Source organism: Citrus clementina, unplaced genomic scaffold, assembly GCF_000493195.1.
Source record: "Citrus clementina cultivar Clemenules unplaced genomic scaffold, Citrus_clementina_v1.0 scaffold_3, whole genome shotgun sequence".
In the NCBI taxonomy this organism is placed as follows: Eukaryota; Viridiplantae; Streptophyta; class Magnoliopsida; order Sapindales; family Rutaceae; genus Citrus; species Citrus x clementina.
In genome coordinates, this window is record NW_006262339.1 from 43,891,220 (window position 1) to 43,902,816 (window position 11,597).

An 11,597-nucleotide genomic window follows, 5' to 3' on the forward strand; every position below is an offset into this window, starting at 1 on the left:
CGTCGGAGCGAAGTTCTGTAGTTCTTCAACAGTCAGCGACTGCTTCAGACGTTGAGCGATAAAGAAACCATACCGGTGGCTGAAGTAAGTTTTTTTTAGGCTTTAGGGTTTCTCTTTTTTTTTTTTTTTTTTGCCCTTTTTACACTTAAAAATTATTATTTAATTAATGTTAAAATAAAAATATCCGGATCCGGGTTCCGGATATCTGGGTTCACCTAAACCCGGAACCAGACCCGGATTTGTTCGGGTTTAAAATATTGTTTTCGGATTTCGCATTATTTAATATTCTGACCGGGTTTAACCTGGACTAGATAATCTGGGTTTGTCCGAGTCTGATCCGGGTCCGAGTTTATTTGTCATCCCTAAGCAAATCCATTGTGGCCATATTTGAAAGTAATACAATGTACCATTAAAACTTAAAAATTGTTGGACTCTTGCTTTCGGCCTTGCATTGCTTTTGCGGTAGATTAGTAGTCGTTATTTAAGCTCTGTTTGATTTATCTTTTCAAATAAAATTTTTGTTAGTAGAGTTTTTATTAAAAAAAATTAATTGTTTGGTAGCCAATGAGTGTTTTTTATTAAAAATTATCAAATTACTTTAATAGATAAGTTTTTTAAAATTATATTATGAAAAGAATGAAATAAAATTGTCCAATAAATAAAAGATATTTTAAACATTTTAATATTTTAAAAAATCTTTCCAACCTCTACTTTTAGAAGCCCAAAATTTAAGGTAAAATACCTTATTCAATCTTCAAAGGCTCTACTAAAAAACAAATAACAACAAAATTTTTGATAAAAACTTATAAAATTAAATAAATACTTATGACTATTAGATAAGTCATAACAAATAACACTTAGACTCTTTTTGATATAACTTTTCAAATAGAACTTATTTAAGTAGAGATTTTGCAAATAGAGATTTCTCTAAAAATACTTTAGTTGTTTGATTATTAATGAGAGCTTTTATTAAAAATTATAAAATTATTTTGACAAGCAAGTTATTTAAAATTATGTTATGAAAGAAATGAATAAAATTATGAAATAAGTAAAGAATATTTTAAACATTTGAACATTTTTAAAAAAAATTCAACTATTACTTTTAAAAATATAGAATTTGAATTTTTACTAATAAAAATAAATAAAAAAACATAAAAACATATTTAATTTTTAAAAAATTATATTAAAAAATAACTAAACAAAAAGTAATTTAAATATACTTATGAGATTAAATAATCGCTTATAATTAGGGTAAAAGCCCATTTAATCCCTATATTTTAATATTAGTATTCATTTAGTTCCTATTTTTTTAAAATGTCTCGAAACATCCATGCCGTTAAAATATTGATACCATTACCATTATTTTTTATTTCTTTTGGCTTACTTTTTACAATATTATTTTTTTATAATTTTTTATTTGGACATTAATAAAATAATAATAATTAGATTATCAATTTAACCCTAAAAAATAAAAAAAATTATATTAATTTTAATTGTCAAAAATTATATGCAAACTACCAAGTGTACAAATAATACTTACAAAAAATTAATATAATTTTTTAAGATTAAATTAAAATTTAATTATTTTCTTTTTATTAATGTATAAAAAAATTATTATAAAAAGATAATATTATAAAAATAAACCAAAGAAAATAAAAAATAACAATATAAATATTAATATTTTAACAACAAAAATATTTTAAAATATTTTAAAAAATACATAAACTAAATAGATATTAATCTTAAAATTAAGGAACTAAATAATCTTTTACCCTTATAATTATCGATCAGCCATATCAAACAATCACCGATCAGCCATATCAAACAATCACTTACAGCCGCCTCTTTTTCTTTGCCAAACACTGTCTGAAATGGCTGCGCTGCAAGCAACAACTAACTTCGTCCATCTCAAGAACCCACATGCTCATTATCTCCCTCGGCTCCCCTGTCACAAATCTACTCTTTCACTAAAAAGATTCACTCCCATGGCTGCTCTCACTGCATCTCCCACTGTTGGTCTCGCTGAAACATTCACCCGATTGAAGAAGCAAGGCAAAGTAAGCTCTTTTATCTCGTTTTTAATGTTTTTTTCTTTTCTTTTTTTAAAAGAATCGATTTTGGTTTTATGGTGTTGTGTGGATGTTATTTGGGGCACGCTGACTTCATAGAGTTTGCTTGAATTATTGTTGAGGATTTAACAGGCTTGTTGATTATTATTGTTGATGATGCATTTCGTATGTTAAAATAATGACATCAAGGAAAAACAAAAATGAATTAAGCTGACAAATGGATGCAAGTTGTGTTACATGTTGTCGGTTAGCATTGCTTCTTTCTTTCTCCACTCAAACATAGAACCCCAAGGTTATGGACATCCCTACAAAAGTTGGAAATTCAAAATTCATTGTCTAGATCGAAGCTTTATTTTGAAAATTAATCCTTATGCACAGGAAGATGTTATTGGAGACTACAACAAGCAAAATTCAAATTTTCCCCACCCTGAGTGATGCTGGGCAAGAAATTGAAGAAATCATTGAAATTTATAATATTTAGAAATATTTTAATTAATTTTTATTCCAGTTTAATTTGGTTGCCTACTTTCAAGCGTTGTATATTTGAGTGTATTCCTAATTTAGGCATAAGTCCTATTAAAATAGATTTTCTAGTCGTATTAAGAGTAGTCTAGGATAAGCCGTAGTTAGTATAAATAAATATCTTTGAAGCTTTACAAGCAAACCTTGGTTATTTGTTATTGATAGCTAATATTTTTAAGCATTATGCTTGATCTTTTTTATGGGATTTTTGTAGGATATCCTAACATTTTGGATGGGTAATGTCGTATTCAGAAACAAATTACTGTTTCAAATAATGGATCAATTTAGGTATTGATGTGAATTGAAAAAAAAAAAAAAAACACTGATGATGATGGAATCAAAAGTTAATCTGTTATATATGATTTGTCTTTCTTGAAATGCTATGTCACTTAAGTATAGATTTGTCTCGATTTTAGAAACTTAACTACTATGCTTTTAAAAGGACTTTGGAAACTCGAATACTGTTTTTCTTTTAAATGTTTTACACTTCATTTGACTGCTCATCTCTTTTAATGATACTCATTAATTATTTTTGCTGGTGAACAGAGGCATCTAATCTGATGGATTCCCGAAAATAGTTTTTTTCCTGAATTCATTAGTGATGGCCCATTTTTATGGTCTGTAAATTGATTTGGGTTAATGTGGTTTTTCCAACGTTTTCAGTGACCTTATAACATCGCATCGATTATCATGACTCCGTGTGTAGGTGGCCCTTATTCCATACATCACTGCTGGTGATCCTGACCTTTCAACCACCGCAGAAGCGTTGAAGTTGCTTGACTCTTGTGGATCAGACATAATTGAACTGGGTGTTCCATATTCTGATCCTTTAGCAGATGGTCCAGTCATCCAGGTTTGGTAATAGTATCGTTGTTTGTTTTTAAGTCTGTGTTCTGAATTCTGTTGTTAACAAGTGTTTCTTTTTAGGCTGCGGCTACACGATCTTTAGCAAGAGGAACCAACTTCAATGCAATTCTTTCTATGTTGAAGGAGGTAGGAGGTTATATGATGCTATGTTTCCTTCTATTACCAAATGGAAGGCATTTATGGTAGTAGCAATTTTTTTTTTCTTAATTCACATTTTCCTCTTTATTGTCTTAATGAGAGAGCTTTATATGGTGACAAAGCTTCTATTTTAACTAACGTTCCATCGCTGCTAGCATGGTAAACTTATTATCTTGATGATGGGCTTTGGATAATGTGCGCCCCTATGCTAGCGTTATACGTTGATGCACTTGTAAATCGATACTTTATTTTATCTTTTTCTGTTCCCTTTTGATCTACCTTTTCTCTTAAGAAACCTTTTTTTTTTCCCCTCCAATTGAGCTGATTTGGCACTTTATTCATCTTAACTGTTTTTCTAACTATTTTAAGAGCAAAAGTACATGCTTCACCAAGAAGTTTGTTGAATTACTTTTTTTTTTCTCCCCTCAAATGAAATTGGGAACTACAGATTTATGCATGTGTGCGGTTACAATTGATTCCTTGAACGATGCTGTTTCTATCAGCTAATGCATTGTGCATTTACTTCTCATTTTGTGCGTCCAAATGTTCTCACTATGCGTTTGCTGGACAGGTGGTTCCTCAAATATCTTGTCCAATTGCTTTATTTACATATTACAACCCAATTCTGAAGCGAGGAGTTGATAATTTCATGTCCACAGTAAGAGACATTGGCATACGTGGTAATTTATATGTTATGTTTTTCATTAGTTTTTAGTTTTCAGTTGTGATGTTTACAGTCTCATACTCCTTGTGTTGAAAAAAAATTTTAGAATGATGAAGTGCTGCAAGAGGTTTAACCAACCAGATATTTAGGTTTGAGCTCAATCTTATAATTCTTGTAAACGTGATAGCTACCACAACTCAATGGGGTCAAAATCCTTTCTTGCTCGGTAGAAAATTTTGCCGATGTGAAGGCCATCAAAAAGGTTTTGAAGAAACAGAATGATGCTGTTTGTTCCAGTCTTTGTGACATATTGTATGACTGGGACTTCTAATAAAAAGGGTTTTGGATTAGTTGTCAATAATATTTGTTATAATTTCTCTTGCCGTGTCCATACATGAATAAGGAAGCTTAATTATTTTAAAATGTTAATGCTAGATATAATGTGGAGTACTTGCTCTCCCGAAATATGCTAGTTCTTTATTTGGGCTATTTAAAGAGATGGTGAAGAGTTAGTGTTCTTAGATAAGTAACAATTACAAAATAACGGCAGGACAATATCTTCGGCAGTGATTAGTTTGTTGAACAAGTTTAGTATACTGCAAATAGGTTTTTTCTTTAGAGAGGCAGTGGACTCCTCTGAAATATGCTAGTTCTTGAATTTTATTTCTTATTTTATAGAAAAGGCAATTGGAAAATAATCATGTTTGTGTTACTAAAGTAACAGCTTTTATGAGAAACAATGATGTTATTCGCACTTTGCAGGCTATGCTTATAGGTGAAATGCACCTCTTTTTATATTTCTAATGACTGGTTTTCCTCTCTTGTTTTTCTATTTGTTTAATGGTGTTGTGTCCATTCTTGTTTACAGGGCTTGTGGTTCCAGATGTCCCTCTGGAGGAGACTGAATCTTTACAGAAGGAAGCCATGAAAAATAAGATTGAGCTGGTATGTCTCTTTTCCAGAAATATTTCTCTTCTTGGTTTGAGCTCTTAAGAAAGCATTCCCAGCATGATATTTCCTTAGTAGTTAATAGTATCAAGTATTGAGGTGATTTTCTAGCAGGAGAGAGGATGATGCTTCAGGTTAAGATGGTTGCAGATTACTGGTTGTTAGAAATACTATAACTTATTTCAGTGGTTTGCATTGGTCCATGAAGCATATGTGTTGATGGATTATCTGAGAGCTTTGGTTTCTTGCATTAGGGCATGGGTCATCATTCTCAATAAATTCTCACTGGTTTGACCACCCACTTTAATGATGGAATTGAAGTCCAATTGCCGTCAAGTGTGAAGTAAAAGGAATTGTGACATAAGTGACATTAGATCATTAGATTTGTGACCCATAATATTCATTTTTTATAAAAGGAATATTCAATCCCTCCCTCCCCTCCTCTCCCCTCCCCCCGCCTCTTTTCCATAAGGGAAAGGGATAAAACAAAATAATTTTTCCTTTTTGTGAATTTTTGAAATTTTCTTTAATGATTTTCTAAAAATCCTCAAAATTGTGTCATTGTGAATTTTTGAAAAATTTTGTCATCGTTTTGTCAATTGGCTTCTCTCTTCCTTAAAAGTTTATAGTGAATCCTATGTTTTTACTCTGATTATGTTATTTAGGTACTTTTTACAACTCCCACCACTCCAACAGATCGAATGAAAGCCATTGTTGAAGCATCAGAGGGATTTGTCTATCTTGTAAGATCCCTATTCTGCATCGTTAAATTCTTTACCATTTTCTTCTTTTAAAGTTCACATGGCTTAATGTTGGATTCTCTTTCCATTGAACATAAGGCTGTGGCAAGATTTTGACATCCTTTTTAATACATGCTGGAACTATAGGTAAGCTCAATTGGAGTTACTGGAGCTCGCGCTTCTATTAGTGGCCATGTTCAAACTCTTTTAAGGGAAATTAAAGAGGTTTGTCTTTGCAATTGGATTTTTCTATTTTCTGGCTCAGACAACCATTTGTTTAAAGGACACCAACTAGTCCTGATGGCGTATATATGAAAATTGTTTTGACAAATCCCTTCAGCATAAACTAAATTCTCGTGAGAAACTATTTTCTGTCAAAAGAACTAAAAATTGGGCACTTTGATTTTATGGTGTGCAAAGACATTATTAACATTATATTCATTTTAATCAGCTGTATACTTCATGATCAAAACAATTTTCCTACCATCTATTATTGTTAAGTGTGTATAAAAATGCATTACAAATGTATGATTTTAATATCTCTACTGCTCTAATAAGGGCAGCAACAGTACATTGTACATCCATTAAACCAAAAGTTTCTCATTGATGAAGCAAATAGGATATATCACGTATAACTCATGCTTTTATATGTAATGTGTGACAGTCAACAACTAAGCCCGTTGCAGTTGGCTTTGGCATATCAAAACCTGAGCATGTGCAACAAGTAAGACTTTTAGACTTAACCTGAATCCCTTTCTGTTGCCGTTCTTACGCTCCCCATAGGTGTAATTATTATTCAATTCAAAACATTGCCGCAGGTAGCAGGATGGGGAGCTGATGGTGTGATTGTTGGGAGTGCTATGGTGAAGCTATTGGGTGAAGCACAATCTCCTGAGGAGGGACTGAAGGAGCTAGAAAAATTCGCAAAATCGTTAAAATCTGCTCTCCCGTGAGAACAGTAATGTAGATCAGCAATAATGTTTGATCAAGTGTACTTCTAAAAACAATTTTCTATTTAGAGAATCAAATTTTAAAAAGAACTGTATTTCCTGATGCTAAAGTTGAATATGTAGTATAAAATTAGAGAATCTATTCTCCAAATCCTGATTTGGAGATTGTGTAATGCTTACTCTGCAAGTCCTTGCAAGATGGATTCTATATTCAAATAATGGCAAAACTTGGTATACGTGTACTCTTGTAATCGGCCTGGCAAGATCGTACTTTTTTGGGTGGAAATCACCCTTGGGATTCGATTGTATTTTACGGTGTGTTTAGTGGAAATCACCCTTGGGACCGTATTTATATTTGAGGATTCACATGGCCCTCGATTTGTGTTATTTATCTATTTTGTCCTTTTTTTTGTGCTAATGTTAGCGGTGTGTTTAGTTATGGAATTGAAAAATCGGAGTTCGGAATAAAAATGATGATGACGTTTACTTATTAAATTAAAAGTGAAAATGAGAATAAATTCGTGATGTTTATATATTTTTAATTAAGAAATGAGAATTTGACACCCACGTGAAGATTGAGGATCAAGTTCCGATTCTTTAAATTTTTATTTTGTCTCAAATTTCATCATTCGAAGTGTCTTCTATTAAAATATTATTATTGTTATTGTTCTTATTCTTGCAATTATTGTTACAAATAATAATATTTTTAGCAGCAACAATAATAATAATATTATTATTATTATTAAAAATACTATTTTTATTATTAGTATTTCGATTGTTATTGTTATTCTTATTGTGATTGTGATTGTGATTGCTATTGTTATGTTTTTGTTTATTATTATTAACAATAATTCTTTTGGATAATAATAATAATAACACAATTAGTATAATAAACAATAACAATAATCAACTAAGTTCATTTTAGTAATTTAAAACAATCCATTCCGATTACAAGACAAAGAGAACACATAAATGACAATGCAGCTCACTCTGATTTGAATTCCTATATCTAAAATAAACAATTTATTCTGATTATCATTACTCATTTTGATTCCAACCCATTTCGATTCTAGTTCATTCCGATTCTAAATTATTTTGATTACCAATTGATAAATGTATCATTACATTAGTTGTAGGAATTAGAATTGAAATAAGTTGTATTTTTATTGGTGTGTTTACTTTTTTAATTGGCACACAAGTACTAAATGATCAATTGTTTATCGTTTTGTAAATAAAATGACATGTCATACGCAAGAGGAATAAGGAGAAGACGTGTTATCCTCATCATTCACATGACTGACATGCATAACTTGTATGTGCCGGTGCGTACATTAGATGACTTGTCACTTATGTTTTTATCATAAAAGACATTTCATTGGATTTAGAAATGTTCCAATGAGATGACGGTTCTTTTCTTGCTTGACAAACGATGCAACAACTATAAAATTGAAATTCAAATGATTCTAATAAAAGTGAGAGATTGTTTGTATTTTATCAGTTATGTAGAATAATAATCATAATTGTTATTGTTGTTAAAATTATAAATATGTCATTATCCTATAATATTGTAGACTTGCAATCCACAAACTTTATTTCACATTAGTTGTATATGAAATTCTTCAAGAATACTCTAGATTTAAGAGAAAATGAAATCATGTAACCTATTCTTCTGAAAATTATTATTAAAAAGTATATTTATCAATCAAGTGGGATAGTTTTTGGGTGCGAAATGAAAAGGAAAAAAAAAATCCTTTTGGGAAATAAATAGCGAAATAAATGAAAAACTGCATTTCTAGCTCATTAAAAAATGCGCTTGATTTCTTCACCTACAGCATTTCTCGATATTGGTCAGGATTCTTAGCCACCATAAGCGGCTAGGAAATCTTTCCGCCAGGCAATAAAATTTCAATTAATGTCTATCAAGCAATTAAGAGATGGCTTCTTCCTAGAAGAATGTTGCTAACTCGGAGATCACACCGCAATCCAGCTACAATCCCCAACTAAAAGATTCGGTATCACATAACTTTCATTATTTCATCACATAGATTACACCATTCAACTTTTACTCCCACCCTCACTACTCTTTGCAGCTCTTGTGATATACAACAACATACGTTATCACCGTGCAACGAGCTGGAGATGAATATAAAATCGTGCCCCGGAATTCAGTGTTTAATTAATCGGAGTGGCTTTCCATCTCTATTCATTAGTTTATGAAGATATGTTGCAGAGGATCGGCGTCACTCTTCAATGATCGAGCATATAAATACAGGGCAAAAACAACTTCTGGTAATCATACCAAATCATCGGGCAAACACCTTATTAATAGATGCAGGATTGAACTGCGAATGTTGCTTATTCTGCGCTTCGAATTAAAAAAATAAAATAAAAACACTGCTGATTCTAACTCTATGCTAGCAAATGGTTTTTTTTTTCTCACCAAATGATTTCAGTCCAAAGCCACCGTGTATTATGCACACAAATACATACATATAAAACACAACTTGTATCCAAACTACTATTTCTTCACCAGAGTTCATGAATAGTTGGTAGAAAAATTACCCAAGTACAAATATAGGAAGAATCATATATGTAACTATATAAATATGCAGTCGAGGGAAAGGAGATTAAACAGAGACACCACTGTATATCTAAGCTCAGCGCCTGTCAGATGCCACAGATTCTACAGAGACGAGGTTCTTCACTCGTGAAAGAACTGAATCTTGTGCAGGATCATACGGATGATCCTTGGAAGGTATCTCCAAAATTGCAGGGATCGGCTTGTTATGGCTATCAACCAAAAACCTTATCCTGTTTGCAACCTGAACATCAAGGACTTAGTTTAATACTGCATACCAAACTAGAGATCTCATAGGAAATTAGAAGCTCATTTCATTCTGACATCATTCTCGTTCTCGCCACAAAAAAAATTAAACTTAAGGATAGAATATACAGATTATCTTTTGGCATAAGTAAATCAAACATCTCGGTGAACAAATTTCAACTTGATAAATTATGAAATGCACTACCTGATATAAGTGGGACAACTTACATATTGGCTAATTAGAACTATTGCGATATCCTCCCTGGATGTGAACTCTTTAAATGCATCTTCAATTTGCTTTATAGTTGTTTCTGAAAGGGATTAGCAAAAGCTTTTTATAATCAACACACTGATTGCAATATAAATGAACTCCACTCACAGAGTCAGCATAAATATAAAATGCCATAAGATATGCATGTAAACAAAATCTAAGAGCTTTTTGCGCAACAAAATCTCAAAAATTTAAATGGCAAAAATAAACAAACATTCATCGCAAACCTTTTACTTGAGCACAACATAAAGTTAAGGTAAATAATGATTGTTTGATACAAACAGTGCATGAAAACATACGATGCTTTTCAAAGCAATAAAGGTAATAAGTTTAGAAGCATACTTGAGTCCACAATAAGGTAATTTGTCTTCCTCCGCAAGTCAACATTCCCAACTCCAGCAAGCAAAAATCCAACTACAGTGTCCTATAAAAAAAAATATAACACATTAGACATGCTTCAGGCAAGTAGCGACGCCCATTTTTTCAATATCAAATCTTAAATTTTGACAACAACCCAACAGTGGACTTGCATCAGGAGATGATCAAACATGTATGGCTGTTGCATGGTCCTTGAAACACTCGAAGCATACTGGCTTGCGCAACAACTATGTTAATATAAATTCATTGGTGCTATTATTTAAAATTTACAGGAGAAAAAAAATTGCAGGTACAATCAACTTGTGCAAAGAAACTAGAAGGAATAATTAATTATATATGATACCTCACAAACAAGTAAAAAAAGATTGGTACAAAACATTTAACCACTCAAGATTATTCCATTCATATCAATCCAATTCAGCTGATAAGCTGTACCTCATCTGCGATCATAGCGATGAGCGCCGAGGCAGCGGTACGTATTTGAGGTCTATTAGCCATGCTGCATAAATTAAATTCTGCAAAATATGAACATAAGCCACCAAATTCATGAATAATACTTTCATAATATGCACAAAATACACACGACAAAACCTTTTTACCAGCTACGAATACAGCACCTTGCGTCTTTTGTTCGAGCTCAACTCCTCGCACAGCTTTGGTTCTTTTGGTTTTTGGATATAAGATATTATTATTTATTTATGACTAGAACCTTGGAGAAGCATTATCTCTTAATCCCGGCTACCTTCAAAACGCGCCGTTTTCACTTGCTTCCGTTACTGTTTCTAATTACTTGCCAGGTGCCAGCCAGGTGAGAGCTCTGCACTGATGCTGTTTCGTTCATAGAAGAGGAAAAATATAATAGAATTACAAGAATTATTTACTACTAATTCGATTTTGTTTTGAATCTTTCTGTGCTCCGGTTACTCGGTATGCATTATGAATGAAGATTTTAATTTTGAATTATTAAATCTTATCAAAAGTTAGTCTTAATACAGTGGAGTTTCGGACGGAATAGGATCATCTCCTAATTCGATCACTGCTGAATTTTTAAAAAAATTTTGTCATATGTATTTTAGCGGTAGTGTATGGATAAAATTTAATTTCTTTTATTTTTTTATTTATTAATAACAAATCTTGAATTATTTACTCAGGATTTATTGGGAAGAGAGAAAAACCAGTATCATAATATATTCATAATGATTTAAATTGAGAAGAATATCATGTGT

At 31.7% G+C, this 11,597-nt stretch overlaps 2 protein-coding genes across 4 annotated transcripts; one reads left to right on the forward strand and one right to left on the reverse strand.

Annotated features, from left to right (window-relative positions):
* Nucleotides 1-1,787: 1,787 nt before the first annotated feature.
* On the forward strand, nt 1,788-7,252 carry LOC18046349 (tryptophan synthase alpha chain). Its single transcript, XM_006443864.2, has 9 exons — nt 1,788-2,057; nt 3,298-3,444; nt 3,519-3,584; nt 4,168-4,276; nt 5,129-5,205; nt 5,874-5,951; nt 6,096-6,173; nt 6,613-6,672; nt 6,767-7,252. Exons 1-9 carry the CDS (start codon nt 1,872-1,874, stop codon nt 6,899-6,901), a joined length of 936 nt encoding a protein of 311 aa, XP_006443927.1. The 5' UTR covers nt 1,788-1,871; the 3' UTR covers nt 6,902-7,252.
* Nucleotides 7,253-9,402: 2,150 nt separating this feature from the next.
* Nucleotides 9,403-11,085, reverse strand: LOC18049370 (V-type proton ATPase subunit F). 3 transcript variants are annotated; one of them, XM_024188863.1, is made up of 5 exons: nt 10,963-11,085; nt 10,807-10,886; nt 10,336-10,417; nt 9,951-10,033; nt 9,403-9,720 (listed from the first exon to the last, which is right to left on the reverse strand). In XM_024188863.1, the coding sequence occupies exons 2-5, from the start codon at nt 10,867-10,869 to the stop codon at nt 9,556-9,558; spliced, it is 393 nt and encodes a 130-aa protein (XP_024044631.1). In that variant the 5' UTR covers nt 10,870-10,886; nt 10,963-11,085; the 3' UTR covers nt 9,403-9,555. The 3 variants fall into 3 exon arrangements, with proteins under 3 accessions (XP_024044631.1, XP_006443928.1, XP_006443929.1); XM_006443865.2 differs by having other exon boundaries at nt 10,989-11,084; XM_006443866.2 differs by having other exon boundaries at nt 10,971-11,083.
* Between the last annotated feature and the right edge of the window lie 512 nt (nt 11,086-11,597).